This window comes from Phytophthora cinnamomi (assembly GCF_018691715.1).
Source record: "Phytophthora cinnamomi strain GKB4 chromosome Unknown Contig120, whole genome shotgun sequence".
Lineage (NCBI taxonomy): Eukaryota > Oomycota > Peronosporomycetes > Peronosporales > Peronosporaceae > Phytophthora > Phytophthora cinnamomi.
Genome location: NW_027151053.1, coordinates 312118 through 329030, shown reverse-complemented (window position 1 = coordinate 329030; position 16913 = coordinate 312118). Strand labels below are relative to the sequence as shown.

Below are 16913 nucleotides of genomic sequence, written 5' to 3'. Positions count from 1 at the left end.
GTGTCTGCAGACTGTGCAACCACCCAGCGAGTCCTACACTGCAGAAGTGGATATCGTGAGTGCATTGCTAGCGCCGAACGCGTCAGGAACCTGGGAGGATATCATCTTTTGTTCACGTACGCGTGATATCCATCGTGTAACGATGGGAGGTGGACTTATAAGGGCGATCCGGTCGACAATAAGGTTGGCAACTTAAGAGGTTCATTGCAATTTTTACCAGTGAGCTCGAAACATCGATGCAGATCTGCAACGCTGATGCGTTCGGCATTGCCCACCACCCACACCGCAATATCGTAGCCACTTATGGTAGCAACCGATACGTGAAGGCGTGATACAGCAAAAGAAAGCCGCTGTACTCAACCAAATAGATTGGTCGTGATGTTCTCAGCGGCATCAAGTCATTGATACTCGCTGAAACTACGCTTCTCGTAATGCAGGTCGCCTCACTTTTTGAACATGAGCGGCGAGGGCTCATCGACTCCATCTGTAACAAGTCGACAAACATGCGCGCGAAGCATGTGGATCAGCTTCAATTGACGGCAGAAAAATGTTGTCATGCACCCCTTACCCATTATATTTTGGCGCGTTGGGTCTTTCTCAAAGCTCGGGTCCTGCGAAACACAGAAACTACTGTTAACTACATTCCGATCAAGATTTACACGTTGACGGAACCTTGCCTCGTGATTGTCTTGGGATGGCGCCGCAGCAAACTGATTAAACTGGCGTTCGACATCAAGGTCTCTTTCATGCCGTTGCTCCTGGTCTATTGTTCATGCCCAGCAATGGTTAGCCAAACCTACCAAGATGCAAGAGACCTTTAGTGACAGATGTAGCTTACTCCGGCTTTGCTGTAAACTCGCCACCATGCTGTAGAGCAGAGGCACGTGCGTGAAGCGCGGGTCCTCCGTTACTGTCAAGCAAAACAAAAGATCAGCGGTAAGCAACCACACTTTCCGTCGACGCCCAAGCACATCGGGCACGCACTGTTCATCTCGCTCGACAGAAACTGGCGGTCAAATGGCTTCTCGGCTGGCTGTCCGGACTCTAAATCGCATTTCCAGCCCCGCAACAGCCCGCGTTAGCTCAGCCACTTCTAATTCATCCGCACCCAAGCAGCAAATAGTTCCCACCTGGTAGGAAAACCGACAGTGCGTGGCGATATCCGTTGTACTCGAAGTACTCTCGGATGAGCTCGTTGATGATCAAATTCTCGTTCGACAGCTTCGGCTTCGGCACGTCCTGATAAGCCACCAGCAAGCGCATCAGCCACAACAAGAACACCATCCTCCCTATAACCGCCTACCTGGTCGTCCAGCGCCGCGAAGATCTCGGCCCGAATGCGAGCTTTGATCTGATCCAAGGACCCCCGAGCCGCGAGCGTGTCCTTCAACACTAGTGCACTCCCACCCAAAACCATCAGAGTTCCTTCCCTCCACACCCAACAGACCAAGACCACATCACACACACACACCATCCTTTAAATCCGACAAGGACGCCTGGCCTCCGTCTCCAGCGCTCATACGTGGTGTGGATAGATACAGTAGACAGACACCCTTCAACAATGCGCACGAAGCGGCACGAACACCAGCTCACTCGGCGTTTGTATGGAGTGCCTGTTGTGTGCGCCACACCAGTATCCGTTACCGACGGGTTTTGGCTCAGTCTGCGCTTTTCCCTCGACTGGCCGAGTGATGGCGACGAGCTCCGAGCGCCTCGCGCGCGTGAGCCGCATGCGCACGCTGTCGGCGCTGCTGGACGACGACCTGGACGACGACGAGCAGCTGCCGGAGGAGTGCCGCGCGCTGTTCGCGCACGTGGCGGCGGCCGCGGCCAAGGACGCCAAGGCGCAGGGGGACTCGGGCGACGAGGACGCGGCGCAGCTGGAGCAGACGCGGCGCAACGAGTTCCTGTGCGTGGAGTGCCAGGCGCACGAGGCCGAGCTCTTCTGCGAGCAGTGCCACGACTACTTCTGCGAGCTGTGCTGCGGCGGCCAGCACCGCAAGGGCAACAGGCGGAAGCACACGTTCCAGCCGCGCTTCCCGGCGTCCAGTGCTGCTGCCGAGCCGGCGGCTGCAGCTGGAGCTGGAGCAACGGCTGGTGCTGGCGCTGGGGCGGACGTGGAGATGGAGAGCGCGAGAGACGCGGTGGACTACGATGTACGACGGTGAACGCTGTTTGCTGGAGGTGGAGAGACGACTGAGGGCTCAAGTGTGTTGTGCTGTGCTGTGTGTGGTGCGCTCGTTCGTTGTAGAGCGACGAAGACGAGCTGGACGGAGACACGAGCAGCAGCGAGGAGGAAGACCTCGATCGCGGTATGCATGGCGCTGTCGACCGCGGCTCAGCTTCCGATGATTCTGACTCCGATGAACCTGCACCACGCCGTAACATTTGTAACTTGATGGGTCATTATCTGTTAGGTTACCCGTCGGCTCTAGGCCCGGCGCGGCTCACCAACGGCAACGCCAACGCGGCGAGCCCTGAAGCTGCGGCCGAGATGCTGGAGCGAGCCAAGTACATCCCCGTACGACTCACCTACGAAGAACGCAAGCTGCTGCGCGCGCTGGAGGCGGCGCTGTGCGTCAGCAGCTACACGGACAAGCTCGACACGCCCAAGTTCCTGCCGGCGGCTAAGCGCGTACGTGCCCAGCTGCAAGATGTGTGTGGATTCCTGTCGGCATTGGCGGTAGCGTCGGACTACAAGGCCGGACAGGAGGTCCTGGACGAGAAGAACTTCGCCGAGAGCGCCGAGTTCTTCCAGGAGATCTTCGAGCTAGGCAGACGGTATAAGATCATGAACCCGGAGAAAATGCGCGGCGAGTATGGAAAGCTCATGTACTTGCTGCAGGACGCGGTGAGCCCGGAACTGCAGGAGCTATTGGGGTTCTCGTGTCTCCAGAAGATCCGCACGGTGTACGGTGTGCTGGAAGCTGGTGGTGCTATTGATATGCTGCGTGATGCCCGTATCGAGACTGCTACGATGGTGGTAGCACCGGAGGGCAAGTCCCGTATTCAGATCCAGCGCCAAATCAAGCAGAAGGAGCAGGCTATTCGCGCTTTGAGCGACAAGTACGAGAGCCGACGTCTCACGCGTGACTCGCTCCAGCAGTGTCTGTACTCGATCGCAGACAACAACTACCACTTGTATTTCGAGCGCGACCCGATTGATCGTATGATCAAGCTGCTGACCACGCACTTCAACCCGGACGACGAGAAGGAAGATAGTTCGCTGGCCATCATTAGTGGAAATGATGGTGCCCGGCTGTCCCATTCGCACAGCCGTCAGTATAACTATGTGCTGCAGTCGCTGACGCTATGGCGTGAGATCGCACACGATATGTTCCGCCTGTGGTGTCTGACCGACGAGGACCTGCTTGCGGACGGCACGCGATACGAGCTTACGGATACCGGCCAGGGTCTTCACCGCATTCAGCCTGCGCCACGTGTGTCGCGCGCGATGCACGTAATCCTGCACTCTACTCAGCGCAACCTGGATTCATGGGTGGGCTCGAGTGTTATCCACCTCGGTGACAAGAATGTACCCAACGCGCTCATGTTCATCGACAAGTACACGCAAGTGGGGCATATTCTGCGCCCGATTGTCAAGGCCATCGACAGCATCGAGTCGATGTGCGAGTCCTCCAAGGCTATTCAAGGATACGTGGACACCACTTTCGGCGGTGCCCGTAAGCTGAAGCGGACAATTCTGGCCGACTTCTTCCGCGAAGCATTCGACGGCAGTGGTGCAGACAACTTCTTTGAGGCTGGATCGTGCATTGATGGACGCCTCACGAGCGCTTGGAATTGGTGTTCCAATCTGCACAAGAAGCCTTTCTTCCCCATTTTTAAGATCACAGGCTTCGTTGGCTTTGACGGCAAGTTCGGATAGATAAAAAGACAACGAGCGAGCCCGCAGCGGCGCTTCTCGGAAGTGTTTTGGGGCAGCTATAGATCATGATAACAAATCACGCACCATGCGCTTCAACAACACGAGATCAGGTTGACTTGTTGATGCTTTCTAACGCTATTCACATTATACCTTACGCGTCTCCTTTCTCCTTCAAAACTTTACTGCGTAACTACTCGGCCTTACATCGACATCACATGTGACGAATTGGACGAGGACGAGTCCATGCTCACTACACCATTGTAGCTAACAGAGGAACGACCCATGATCTGCTGGATCGCGTAGACAACTTCGGTAGCTGACGGACGATCGTCCGGGTTCAATGACAAACAAGCCTTCGCCAGATCCAGAACAGACTTCGGGCAGCTCTCGGTGAAGTCCGGGATAAGCTCACCGGCCGCCACCATGCGCAGAATTGCCGTCTCCTCCACCTTTCCTCCCTGAGGCGGGTTCTTTGCGTTCCAGTACGGGTAATCCTCTGTATCGATCTCCGAAATGACAATACCCAGCGAGAAGATGTCGGCGCGTTCGTCATAGTCCTTACCTAGCAGCACCTCAGGGGCAATCCAGAAAGACGTTCCAATACCAGCAGTCATGTGAGTCTCCATTTCGTGGCGCTCGCGCGAAACACCGAAGTCACTCAACTTTGCGTCCATTTCGGTGTTCAGAAGAACATTCTTCGACTTGAGATCACGGTGGATCAATTTCGGGTCCAACGAGTGCAGGTACGTCAATGCTTCTGCGATGTGCTGCGTGATACGAAGCTTGTGCGCCTCCCACGTCAGCGGGGTGTTCCGCAGCTGGAAGCTGCGCAAAACTTCGCGCAAGTCTCCACGTTCCATGTATTCAGTCACAGCGCTGAGGTTTCGCAGTGTGTCCCATGCCACGCCGATGAACTCGACGATGCGCGGGTGTTCCAAGGTCGAAATGAGGCAAATCTCCTTCATGAACGCCTCGACGTGCTTCATATCTTGGCACAGATCCGTTCGAATGCGCTTAATAGCGATGCGGCGGCGGTTGTAGACACCACTGTACACAAGTCCAAAGCCGCCCTTGTTGATGCAGTTGGCAACCTTCACATCCTTGAACGGGATACGGTGGGCGATAATGAGCGGGTCATTGATAATGTTGGTGTTGGCGGTGAAGTGTGAGTCGAACGACAGTGTGTGATCAAACACGGACTCATCACGCTCCTTGCGGCGGTTGTGCGCACGACGCTGCCGGATGAACACGAAAATGAGGACGCAGACCACTATGGAGGCCGCCACGATGACATAGATAAGGTAGCTGTTGCTGCTCGATGATGAGTCCGACGAGGTCGAAGCCGTCGTGCTGTTCAGCACACAGAATTTGATACCGTGGGCAGTCATCCACGTGCCATTGTCGCAGGTGTACGTGTCATTGGGCGGGTCCATGTTGAAATTCGTGAGCCCCGCAATGTTCTCGTATAGGTCGCTCGAGACGGTCCAGTTCTCGATAGCATTGTTTTCCAGGTAAAGGCTGTTAAGCTGGTTCAGGTAGAACATTCGGTACGGAATCTGCGTCAAGGCATTACTGCTCACGTTGATCGACTTGAGCGGGCACGGGTTGGCCGTGCACATTTGCGACGAAATACGCGAGTAGGTGCCGAACAGCTTGTTGTGCGACAGATCCAGGAACTCCAGACTGGCGAAGCCTTGCAAGAAGGTGGACGTCACCTCACTAATATTCGTGTACCGCAGCGTCCTGCACGGCGAAAAACAAAAACAAAAAAAGACCGTCACGAGTTAGGCCAAATGTACAACACCATTTCGAAGCACCTCCACAGCCAAACGTACAGGTTCTGGATAGCGAGTGGGATGTATTCCGTCGTGTCCTCCATCGCCGAATACAGGTCCACGTTCTCCAACGTACTGTCCAAAGCAACCAAGAAGCACTGTCAGTATCGTCCACCTCTCCTCTCCCTCCTCCCACCACACAACACAAACTCACATTTTCTCGAGCGAGGACGTGGTGCCGACCTCGATGAGCGACGGGTTGGACGTGTCGTACGAGTCCCAGCCCGTGGCCTCGGCCGTGACGTTGAGCTCCACGGGGTCGTCCCCGACGCCCACGATCTTGATAGCCGTCAGGTCGTCGGGCGCGACGATGGTCACGAGCGACGTGAGCCCCAGCGTGGCGCCGAACTCGAGCGTGAGCGGCTGCGCCGCCAGCTCCTGGCGCGGCTGGACGTAGAACTCCCACTCGGTGGCGTTGTCGTAGCCCTCGAGGCACGTGCAGCTCACGCTGGCGTTCGTGTACACGTCGGGGCAGCCGCCGTTGGGCGTGAGCGCGCTGGACTTGGTCTGCACCGACGGCTTGCCGTCGCACACCACGGGCAGCGCCTTCCAGTTGGCCGTGAGGCTGCTGCCGATGGTGCTGCCCCACACGCTCTTGATGTCGTTGGGGAAGAGGCGCGTCTCGCCGTCCTCCATGTAGTTCTGCAGCCACGCCTTCACCTGGTCGTCGATCTGCTCGCCGCTGCCGCTCGAGGACGCGCGCGCCACGGCCGCCGCCAGCGCCAGCGCCGCCACGAGTCGCAGCATATTGCTACGCTGTACTAGTATAGGATATCGGTCGGGCCGGGTCGAACTGGACGTCGACAGTCAGGTGGCGGACACAAGACTCGGGTGATAGTACTAACAGCGATACTTTCGGCTGCTAGCTATTAGTTGGTGCGCGGCAGCAGGCTGAAGTGCGAGTGGCAGCCGGCGCCGCAATGGGCAGAGGGTGTCGCCCGCCGATAAGAAGCATGTTGCGCTTTTGGCCCTGTCTGCGCCCCGGTCTTTTGTGATATCCGATATTTTGGCGAGGGGAGAGGGTACTGAGAGGGAATTGCTATCTTACGGCAGTAGATTGCGCAGGTAGCAAGCAGGGGCGGCTAAAGATAGGCTGCGCTATTGTGGCTCAACCCAGGAGCTTTAGCATTAGTAGTACAGTGTAGTGGCAGCGCGGTGGAAAGTAATGTGCCGTTGGCGAGAGCGCCGTGGAGGAGACCGCGATGGCGCTTGCGGATGGAGGTTGGTTGCCGCTGTGCTTCGGAGGCAACACTTGAATGAATTGGCGAGGAAAGTGCATGCATCTACTAACTCGCGTCCATTTTGTCGTACTTGTTGTCCGTCGAGACGTCATTAGGTCGCCGATGCAAGGCAAATGGTCAGTGCTGTGCAGGTGTATCCACTAGTACACTCGGAAAGCCGCTGTAACGCTGCGGCGCCTGTTGTCGTTGCACTATAGCTGCGAAAATTGGAACTCGAAAGTACTTATATATCATCACGTGCCGAACGACCTACTTATCTTGGTTAGCATTTGCCGCGCTCGACGGCCTTGGGGCCGGAAAGTGGCCGGCGGAGCTGCACGTACGTCGCCGATTCGACGCGGATCCGGTCATGCTCAAGTGTTAGCTAGCGCGCTGCGGGGCCTAACGTTCGCGCCAGCTGCATCGGCGAGCGCCCGAAACAGAAGCGCGCTCCCACTGTCCGCAGACGGAGGCAACGCGCGGCCGACCCGGTCAACAGGTCGGTGCCCGTCGCTAGTCGCGCTGCTGCTGCCCTTCGGCTTGTCCATTTCGCGCCGGCGCCGCCTTCAGGCCAGCGCCGACATGATACTCGCCCTGATTTCCGAAGCCGCTTCTGAACGCGAGCAACTCGAGGCTCGGGCCGACAGCTCCTGCGGCGCGGCAGAAATCGAGTCGCGCGTGGCGCACTCACTTCAACTTCGGCCTCTTTTTTCAGAACTCCGTGCTATAATGCATCAGCGAGGGCCGCTGATCCAGTCGATCATTACTTGCCGCGGCAGCATACGCACGCGGCGTGACCAAGCGGAGACGTCAAGTCAAAGGCGTCAAGTCCCGACAGAGGTGGTCTTCGGTCCAGGAGGTCCTCCTGAGGAGGAGCATCTTGCTGGCAGCTCGGTCTCTACACGGCTCGCTGGTCGCCAGAGGACAATCGATGCTTGAGCTTTGGACGCCGTGTCCCACTGAGTCATCGGCTCTATGAGCGGCGAAAAGAGACATCAGTCGGCTACAAGCCGGAGCTGCCCCCACCACCTGTGGTGCAAAGGAGACCATGTGGGGGCACCGCCGGCGACTGGATCAATGCACATCAAACGACACTTGCTGGCAAAGGCGCTGGCCATTACACTGCGCGTGGATATCCAACACCGAGGCGATATCGGGTCTGTTTACGGGCAGTGTCCTGGCAAGAAGTTGATCCTGTACTGTACCGCCTTCCTATGCTACGCTGTCCGTGCTCAGACTCGGGGAGGAGGACACTCGCAAGTCCATCAAGCTGGAGGACAACTCCAGCAGCAGCAACCCCTGGAAAACCTGCACCAGCTCCGCGGCGCTGGGGCGGTGCTCGGGCCTCACTTGCAGGCAGCGGTTGGCCACCTCCAAGATGGCGCCCGGGCAGCTTCTGGAGAACGACGGTCGCATCTGGCCGGCGGCCACGAGCTGCAGGATCTCGCCTTCCTGCAGCTTGTTGCGCGGCAGGTTGCTCGCGTTCCAGTACGGGTAGTCGTCCGTGTCCAGCTCGGACAGCACCACGCCGAACGAGAACACGTCGGCCCTCTCGTCGTAGTCCTGGCCGCTCAGCACCTCCGGCGCGATCCAGAAGGACGTGCCCATGCCGGCGGTCATGTGCGTGTCCAGGTCGTGGCGCTCGCGCGAGATGCCAAAGTCGCTCAGCTTGGCCTCCATCTCCTCGTTCAGCAGCACGTTCTTGGATTTGAGGTCGCGGTGGATCACCTTCGGGCTCAATGAGTGGAGGTACGCCAAGGCCTCAACGATGTGGAGCGCGATCGTGGCCTTGTGGTCGCTCCAGGTTAACTGGTACCCGTTCTCGCGGCTGTTGCGCAGCACGGTGCTCAAGTCGCCACGCTCCATCAGTTCGGTGATCGCGGATAAGTCCACGAGGGTGTCCCAAGCCACACCGATGAACTCGACAATCCGTGAATGCCGTAGCATTGCCATGAGCGTGATCTCTCTGATAAACTGCTCAATTTGCGCTGCCTCGGAGTCCCGATTCACGTGGATCTTCTTGACTGCCACCCGCCGACCACGATATGTTCCGGTAAACACCAAACCGAAGCCACCTCGGCTTATACACCGGCCGAGCTTCACTTCGTCGTAGTCGAGTCTATTCGTGACGATGATCGGATCTACCGCTAGGCGTACGCGCATCGTTTCATGGGCCTCGAAGTCGGGATTAAAAATCGAGTACAGGTGATCTTCGCTGGATGCATGCGAGCGGATCTCCGACGACCGGTTTTTCCTGTAGGTAATCCATTGCAAGATCAGCACGCACAGTAGCAGCACCACAACCACGACGCCAGCGAATAGCACGAAAGTGAGCGGATTCGTGCCACTCGATGAATTGCCTATCGAGGGCACATTGAGCTCGTTAGTCATCGGAGACCTCATGCTGCAATTTCGACGCGCCGAAACAAACCTGTGGAGCTGCTATCTGCAACACAAAATATTGCGCCGTGCGTTGTTTTCCATTGGCCTGCGTTACATATCGCGCTGTCGCCAGGTAGATCAGCCTTGAAGTCCTCCAGATTTTCGATTTGGCCAAACGTTGTCGCATTCACGTCGAAGCTGCTTATATTGTTCCCCTGGATGTAGCTGTTGGGAATAAAGGTTGGCAACACGATTTGCAATTGTTACCCATGAGAACAGTACGGGCAACCCACCGCGTATAGGCGTACAATTTCCGCAGTGTTTTCACGTTCAACGGCGTCGTTGGGAGGATGGTGAACTTGTTGTAGGACAGGTTACTGCATTCGATTCACGGTTAGCCTCGAGAATTGATCACGGAATGCAAGCATTGACCACGTACTATTCTTCCAGATCGCACAAAGTCAAAAAGCACCGATTTGCGAGAAGCTGGTTTCCTGTTCCTGCGTAAGCTGCATCCATATTGTTGGAAGATAAATCGCTGCGATCAAGTGCATAGTCGCCGTTAGCTGAAGACCACATTTTTGAAAGTCGTTGGAACTTACAAGTGTGTAAGGTTGTTCAAGCCCATCGTGAACTCGAAACCAAATGACGAGATGTTACAGTTCCTCATCGAGCTATTCTCACCATGACCACAGCCCAAGACAGGTGAGACCATAACATTAGACATAACTCGCCGCATGCTTTCCGCCACTTACACGCTGGTTGTACTTGACGGCATGAAGCTGGAAACAATTGTGACGGTCTCGAACATATCGATATTCACCAGTGTACTGCCAAATCACATCGAAATCAAACAACAACAATTAGTGCAACAAGTAACACGAAGGTCGTAGCCGCAAGTCCAGCATACATGGCTGAAAGATTCGACGTAGAATCGAGTGTACGAGCGATTGGAAACTCATGGCCTGCCTGATTCCGATACTCTGGCACGAATGTGATCGAAAGTGGCGATTCACCGATGCCTATAATACTTCTGCGATCACCAAGCGTCAAAACGTTAGTTAGTTCAAGGTCTGCATCAGTAAACCTGTTGTTTGGTCTCGTCTTACAACTTTTGCAGAGTGTCGGGCACGTAGAGCGTTTGAATAGCGTCAACCTCTAACGTGTCCGCCGCTGTCTGCGTAGTGGGAAATGATATTGTGTTGGCCCCGTCACGTTTTGATCGTATCCGGAACTCCCACGCATCGTCACCGTCGTCGAATCCGCTCAAACACGTGCAGGATGCGTTCACGTCCGTGAATATGGTGGGGCAGGCGCCATTGGGCTTTACACTTGACGACCGAGTTACGAGTGACGGTAATCCACCACACACCTGCAGACTGGAGTTGACCGCGTTTAGAGCCCTATTCGACCCGCCGAAGAGTTGGGTTTCGCCGTCGAGGAAGTTTTCAACAAGCCAGCTTTGGGCACTCTCGACGTCCTCGTCCGAGAGCTCCGATTCCGCCGCAGCGCTCATCCAGCACACGAGCAAGTGTCAACGGCGAGGCAGTATAAATAGTGGAGAATCGAAGAGGGCTTTCGTGGAGTCAGCGCTTTAGTGCCAGTAATCAAAAACCGCAAGCTCGGCGGTTGCTGGTGCTCCGAGGGCGAATAAAGAAAAATACGAACCCCGCCTGAGGGGCTGGTGACGCCACGATGGAGTATGCGTAACACCAACGTCCAGCTGACCAGTGCAGTTGTGCTGGACGCTGATCAGTCAAGATGCTCAATACTCTCTGCTCTGTGTTTTTGTATCGGAGCCGTGTTTTGCAGTTGCGAGCACAGCAGTGGAGAGCTACGCAACTCAACCCGGGGCGACGCACGCGTAGCAACTATCGATGGCCAGCGAAATTTCCCGATCACCATCAATGGAATACGCTGGCGTTCCATGCTATAGATTCCATGACCGTTGTGCCATGGGTTCTGAAAACGCGCATAAGAAGTGAAGCGGATGTCAGCAAATGAGTCGTGAGTAATAGGGAAGCCCCCTTAGAAAGACGATCGCGTCATTGGTGCGGAGCACTGCCAAGTCGACGCACCAGTTGAGACAGACTTCAAAGCAAGTCGCAGCCCTGATCGTATCAAGATCTCAAGCCTGGCACCACTGCTTCGGACCAGTGTGTCTGCGGCTACCCTCGTTATCCTTACCTCCAGCCGTGGTTGCACCAGATTCGAGCGATCATTAGTGGTCTACCACACCGAAGTAGCATAAGCAACGCGTTTTGTCCTGGGTCCTCCTCTCATCGACTGAAGCTGATGACACCATTGCCAACATTTATATACGCCCGCCTCGTTTGTGCTCAATGCCTTAGGTGTCTCGCGAAGAATAGGCCAAGCTTGTGCTGTGCATATTGGCGACTGGTTTACAAAAGCTTCAACTTTGACAACATCACCTAGAACATATTGATATCCATTGATTGACAAAACTGAGCAAAACATACCTACAGCTCCTTGAGGTCCTCATACACGGTCCACCTGTCGCCTCGGCGATCGATGCCGACGGCGGAGGTGTCGTGCTTCTCTTCTCCACTCGAAGAACTCAACTGTCGCTGCTGGTTTAAATTATCCAACGCCGCCTGGTGGTTGGCGCGAAGGCTGGCGGGTGAGGTGGGGCCCGCGTACAACCCGGCGTGACTTCGACTCGATGGAACGCTCTCGCTGCCGAAGCTGCGACCGCTGCTGTCTCCATCGGAGCTGCCCGCCGCCGTGCTGGTTATAAAATTTCGGCTGGTCGTGCCGCTGGTGCTGGTGCTGGTGCTGCCCTGTTCCGCACGCCGCGTAGTGGTAGTCGTCGTAGTTGTGGTCCGTTTGCCTTTCACAGGCAGCTTGGTTCGCACCACTTGATGAGTCACTTGCGGCGAAGAGACCACAACTTCGTGTGTTGCTTCAGCTGCCGTCAGGCGCGATCCCGATGCTCCAGAGCTCTCAGAAGCAACCGTGGTTGTTGTCGTGGTCGTGGTGGTCTTCTTCGTGCGCTTTCCAGCGACGTAGGCTGCGGCGGCTGACGACGGCATCGCCGTGGATTGACTTTGCTGGGTTTGACCGGACGAGCGCAAGTTCACGATAGTGTTGGCTGGCGCCGTGCGAGACGGCGAGCTGTTGTTAGTGCTGCAGGTGTTGAAGTCGAACACACCGCTGGGCCGCATCATGGACGAGAAGGACGCACTCGAGGTGCGGTCCTGCACGAGCTGCTGCAGATAGATGACGATCTCGGCGGCGCTCGGACGCTGTTCAGGGTCAGCTTGGAGACAGCGAGCAGCCAGCTCCAATATGGCGGGCGGGCAGTCATCCGTGAAGGCCGGACGCTTGGCTCCGCGAGCCACGAGGCGGAGGATCTCGTTCTCCTGCACCTTGCCCTGCGGCGGGTGTTGCGCGTTCCAGTACGGGTAGTCATCCGTGTCGATTTCGGAGAGCACCACGCCGAACGAGTAGATGTCAGCGCGCTCGTCGTAGTCACGACCAAGCAGCACCTCCGGGGCGATCCAGAACGACGTGCCAATGCCCACCGTCATGTGTTCGCTGCCGTCGTAGAAGCTGCGTTCGCGTGCGATGCCGAAGTCGCTGAGCTTAGCTTCCATGTCGGCGTTCAGCAACACATTCTTGGCTTTGAGGTCGCGGTGAATCACGGTGGGGCTCAATCCATGCAAGTACGTCAAAGCCTCCGCAATGTGCAACGCGATGACAGTCTTGTGAGCCTCCCAGGAGAGGCGGTAACCACGGCGCTTGAATCGGCGAGTGACATCGCGCAGGTCTCCACGCTCCATCAGTTCCGTGACAGCCGAAAGCTCGGCAGGTGTGGTCCAGGATGCACCGATGAACTCGACGATGCGAGGGTGGTTCAGCCCGGAAACGAGCGAGATTTCGCGCACGAATTGTTCGACTTGCTCGCGCTCTACATCGCGCTCGTTGCGAATCTTCTTCACCGCAACCTGGCGTCCCCGATAGCTACCAACGAACACGAGACCAAAGCCACCGCGGCTGATGCAGCGCCCAAGTGTCACTTCGTCGTAGTTGATTCTGCACACAGCCAAGGCCGGATTGCTGGCCAGACTTATGCCCAGTGCCGTGTCCTCACTATCGACGCTGTTGCCGTGCGAACGCCCGTATCCGGCGGGGTAAGCTCCAGAGCCAACAGTTCTAGCACCTGCCGCGACAGGGGCGGCTGTAGCGGCATCGCGGTTCAAGACGTCACCGAAAGCATCGTTCGCGTTGTACTTTGGCGTAGTTGGCTCAATGGCCTCGGGTGACACGATAGGGCTGCTGTCACGCTCATTGTTTTGGCGACGACGCTGCCAGATCACCAACAGAAGCAGGAAGAAAACGATGATAGCGCCTGCGATAAGCCAGTAGCCCAACAGGCCGAGTCCTCCGTGGTGACCATCGCTGTCAGAGCCCGACGAATTAGCTGAGTCAGGCACTGCAGCCGTGGACGCACCGAGCACGCAGAAGGTTGTGCCGTGAGCGGACTCCCAGGCACCGCCCTCACAGGTCGATGCAGAGCTGGGTTGGTCTGCCGTGAAGGCTGAGAGTCCCTGGATCTGCTTGAACTGGTATTGGCTCACGTTGAAGTCCGTGATGTCGTTGCCCTGAATGTACAGAGCTTCCAGACCACTCGAGTTCAGAGTCGCTGCAGGAAACACCGCGAGAGCGTTGTGTGACATATTGAGCTCCTTGAGAGCAGAACCACCCACGTATTCCGTGTCAATGCTGTTTGAGGACAAGTCGAGGTACTGGACCCAGCTCCATTCGCGCGTGAAGCTGCTGCCGAGTGTCGAGATGTTGCAGTTTCTCAGCGTCAGATTCGTCACCGTGGAGGGCACGAAATCCGAGTTCTTTTTCGCCACAGAGTTGAGGTCGATGTTGTAAATCGACAGCGTCGAGATGTTTGAGGAGTTGCTCGTCGACTGCACAAGCGTCAGTGAAGAGCCCGAGGCTACGCGGTTCTCGTTGATGAACGTGATTTCGTTGAGGGTCTCTCCAGCACCTTCGATTTCCAGCGTCCTCAGACTGGAGGACACCCAAATCGGTCGGATGGTGTTGATCGCCAATTCATCCGATGACGTCTGCGTCAGTGCACGTGTAGTCGTGATTGTGGTCGTGTTCCATGACTCCGTCGTGACGTGGAATGCCCACGAACTGTCGGTCTCGTTGTAGCCCGTAATGCATGTGCACGATGCGTTGAGGGCGGTCAGCTCTTCCGGGCAGCCACCGTTGGGTGTTTCTGAATCGGAACGCGTGACCAAGGCGGGGAGGCCATTGCATACCTGGTGCGATGCACCGGTCGTCGTAATCGAGCTCATAGATCCTACGACAAGCTGTGTTTCATCGTTGCGGAAGTTGCTAAGGAACCAACTCGCCAGTGAAGACGACGAAGAGCTGGACGAGCTGGAGGAAGTCTTGGAACTGGATCCACTCGTAGAACTTGTTGCCGATCTCACAGCGGAGCCGTCAGACGACGATGCCTCGGAGACAGTTGTTGTTTCAGTGGCGCTGCTGCTAGCTTTGCTACTGCTGGAATTGGCCTTGGTGGTTGCAGTACTCTGGGATCCAGTTGACGAGACAGTCTTGGCTGTTGAGCTCTCAGTCGCGCCATTTGTTGATCCCGTTGATGAGCTGGTTGTCGTTGTTGTGCTAGTAGTAGCCGTGCTCGCACCCGTTGTCGATCCAGCCGATGAACTTGCTGTAGTCGTCGTGCTGGTAGTAGCAGAGTTTGCATTGGTGCCAGACGAGGTGGTTTCACCGGTCGAAGAGCTGGTAGTTGTCGTTGTACTGGTGCTAGCCGAAGTTGTTCCAGCGCTAGATGAAGCTGTCTTAGTGACGGAGTTCGCATCACTGTTCGTGGTACTAGCTGAAGTTTCCCCGTTAACCGTTGTTACGCCCGTGGTGTTGATCGAGTTCCCCCCTGTTGTTGTACTGGAGGTAGCGCCGGTGCTGCTACCGGTGCTTGTGGTTGTTGAAGCGGCAGTTTGCCCGTTAGTCGTGGAGCTGACCGAGTTTTCCCCTGTGGAAAGAGTGCCGGTGCTGCTGCCAGTGCTCGTAGTCGTCGACGTTGAAGCTCCTTCTGTCGTAGCTCCCGTTGACGATGATGCAGTAGTTGTGATTGTCGATGTCGAAGTTCCTGCAGTGCTCGTCGATTCCTGGGCACCAGTTGTGCTAGTTTCCGCTGTGTTAGCGGAAGTTGAAGACCCCCCAGACGTTGTCGTCCACGTCCTGGAGCTACTGGCAGACCCGTTCATGTCCGAGTCTGTCTTTGTGGTAGTCGTCACAGTTGTGATGCCCGTGGTTGCATCTTTGGTCGTGGAAGTGGTCGTCGTGTTCACACCATTGTCCGTGGTCACAGTGGTCACGGGAGAACCATCCCCGTTTTCGGTCGTTGTGACTGTAGTGGTCGATACACTGCCTGCGTTTCCTTCCGTGGCAGCGTTGCCCGAGCTGGTCACACCGCTTGAATTTGCCGTGTTTGAAGTTGTGCTGCTTGTGCTGGCACTCGACGTACTCACTGTCGTGGTGGTAGTTGTGACAGTCGTGATCACTTCACCGGAAGAGGTGGTTTCCTTCTTGGTGGTCACCGACGAGAAGCTTGACGACGGTGCTGTGGTGGCCGCCGAATTCGTTGAAGTTGATGTGGATGATGTACTCTCCGTTGCGGAGGAAGCGGCCGTCGAGTTGGCACTGGCCGAGCTCCCACTCACGGTGGAGGTGGTTTGTAAGCCCCGCAGCGACACCATCGCAATGGATAGTGGTGCGAGAAGGACTCGGGCGGGGGGACTACGCCGTTAGACGTGAAATGCAGTTGTGATGGTTCTACCACGCTACATCCAGGACAGCCCCGATCTGCCCGCAGCTGCATCTGTCAGGCAGGAGAAAAGCCCGACAGCTTTTGCCTCTGTGGCGGGGCGATCGCGAGTCCTGGCGAAAGCTTCCGCGAGCACTATAGGGGCGGTGCATTTTCGTGGCGATGGCGTCTCGAGCCTGTAGTAACGTCAATTACTGCAACACGTCGCTGTACTTTTGACGCGGCTCGTATCCGTGAGTGCCATGATCGACTTGAGCACTCGAGCGTTTCGTCGGAGCTCCCGGGGCCACAGGCCCGCTGTAAGCGGCACCGATGAGTCCAGCTTCTGGACCGGCTTCCAGATGCGCGTCCTGCGCTAAGTGTCACTGCAAGTTGATGGTCGAGCGTGCTGCACCGCAACGGCCCAGTGCGTTTCGGTAGTGGGGACGGGCTCATCTTGGTGGGGCACCTACTGGGGCGCTTGAAACCCGGACACCGAGCGCGCTGCTGCCCACCAGCTCAAGTGATATATCGCACTCAATTAGTAACCGTGTTAGCGCCTCGGTGGCCGGGAATCGTCCGACGCCAAGATGGTTTATTGTGTGCATGAGTGGCGAATTATTGGGCTTTTGCAGCACGTCTTGTGGGAACCACACAGCCATTTCTCGCCCAGGGAAGGCAGCGGACTTGAGGCGAAGTGCCACGAACTAATTGGCACTAACACCCTCGAATTGCAGTTACTTAATGAGGCAGCAACTCAACAGGACACGAGTTGA

The 16913-nt window shown here is 56.5% G+C and overlaps 6 protein-coding genes across 6 annotated transcripts; 2 read left to right on the top strand and 4 right to left on the bottom strand.

The window, feature by feature from the left end:
* Positions 1 to 443: 443 nt before the first annotated feature.
* Positions 444 to 1520, bottom strand: IUM83_08937 (lish domain-containing protein fopnl; the record flags this gene model as incomplete). The annotated part of the gene is made up of 8 exons (XM_067933340.1): positions 444 to 484; positions 569 to 611; positions 678 to 763; positions 839 to 910; positions 985 to 1044; positions 1131 to 1239; positions 1304 to 1392; positions 1472 to 1520. 8 exons carry the CDS (start codon positions 1518 to 1520, stop codon positions 444 to 446), a joined length of 549 nt encoding a protein of 182 aa, XP_067781026.1.
* A 171-nt stretch (positions 1521 to 1691) lies between these two features.
* Positions 1692 to 3886, top strand: IUM83_08936 (RxLR effector candidate protein; the record flags this gene model as incomplete). Its single annotated transcript, XM_067933339.1, has 3 exons — positions 1692 to 2156; positions 2252 to 2312; positions 2418 to 3886. 3 exons carry the CDS (start codon positions 1692 to 1694, stop codon positions 3884 to 3886), a joined length of 1995 nt encoding a protein of 664 aa, XP_067781025.1.
* A 190-nt stretch (positions 3887 to 4076) lies between these two features.
* On the bottom strand, positions 4077 to 6468 carry IUM83_08935 (TKL protein kinase; the record flags this gene model as incomplete). Its single annotated transcript, XM_067933338.1, has 4 exons — positions 4077 to 4085; positions 4984 to 5629; positions 5722 to 5796; positions 5876 to 6468. The coding sequence occupies 4 exons, from the start codon at positions 6466 to 6468 to the stop codon at positions 4077 to 4079; spliced, it is 1323 nt and encodes a 440-aa protein (XP_067781155.1).
* A 1685-nt stretch (positions 6469 to 8153) lies between these two features.
* Positions 8154 to 10839, bottom strand: IUM83_08934 (TKL protein kinase; the record flags this gene model as incomplete). Its single annotated transcript, XM_067933337.1, has 9 exons — positions 8154 to 8669; positions 9099 to 9301; positions 9373 to 9548; positions 9632 to 9700; positions 9763 to 9861; positions 9926 to 9997; positions 10079 to 10153; positions 10234 to 10356; positions 10433 to 10839. The coding sequence occupies 9 exons, from the start codon at positions 10837 to 10839 to the stop codon at positions 8154 to 8156; spliced, it is 1740 nt and encodes a 579-aa protein (XP_067781137.1).
* A 964-nt stretch (positions 10840 to 11803) lies between these two features.
* IUM83_08933 (TKL protein kinase) lies at positions 11804 to 14662 on the bottom strand (the record flags this gene model as incomplete). The annotated part of the gene is made up of 2 exons (XM_067933336.1): positions 11804 to 12805; positions 13259 to 14662. 2 exons carry the CDS (start codon positions 14660 to 14662, stop codon positions 11804 to 11806), a joined length of 2406 nt encoding a protein of 801 aa, XP_067781136.1.
* A 37-nt stretch (positions 14663 to 14699) lies between these two features.
* IUM83_08932 (uncharacterized protein) lies at positions 14700 to 16142 on the top strand (the record flags this gene model as incomplete). Its single annotated transcript, XM_067933335.1, has 1 exon — positions 14700 to 16142. One exon carries the CDS (start codon positions 14700 to 14702, stop codon positions 16140 to 16142), a length of 1443 nt encoding a protein of 480 aa, XP_067780994.1.
* Between the last annotated feature and the right edge of the window lie 771 nt (positions 16143 to 16913).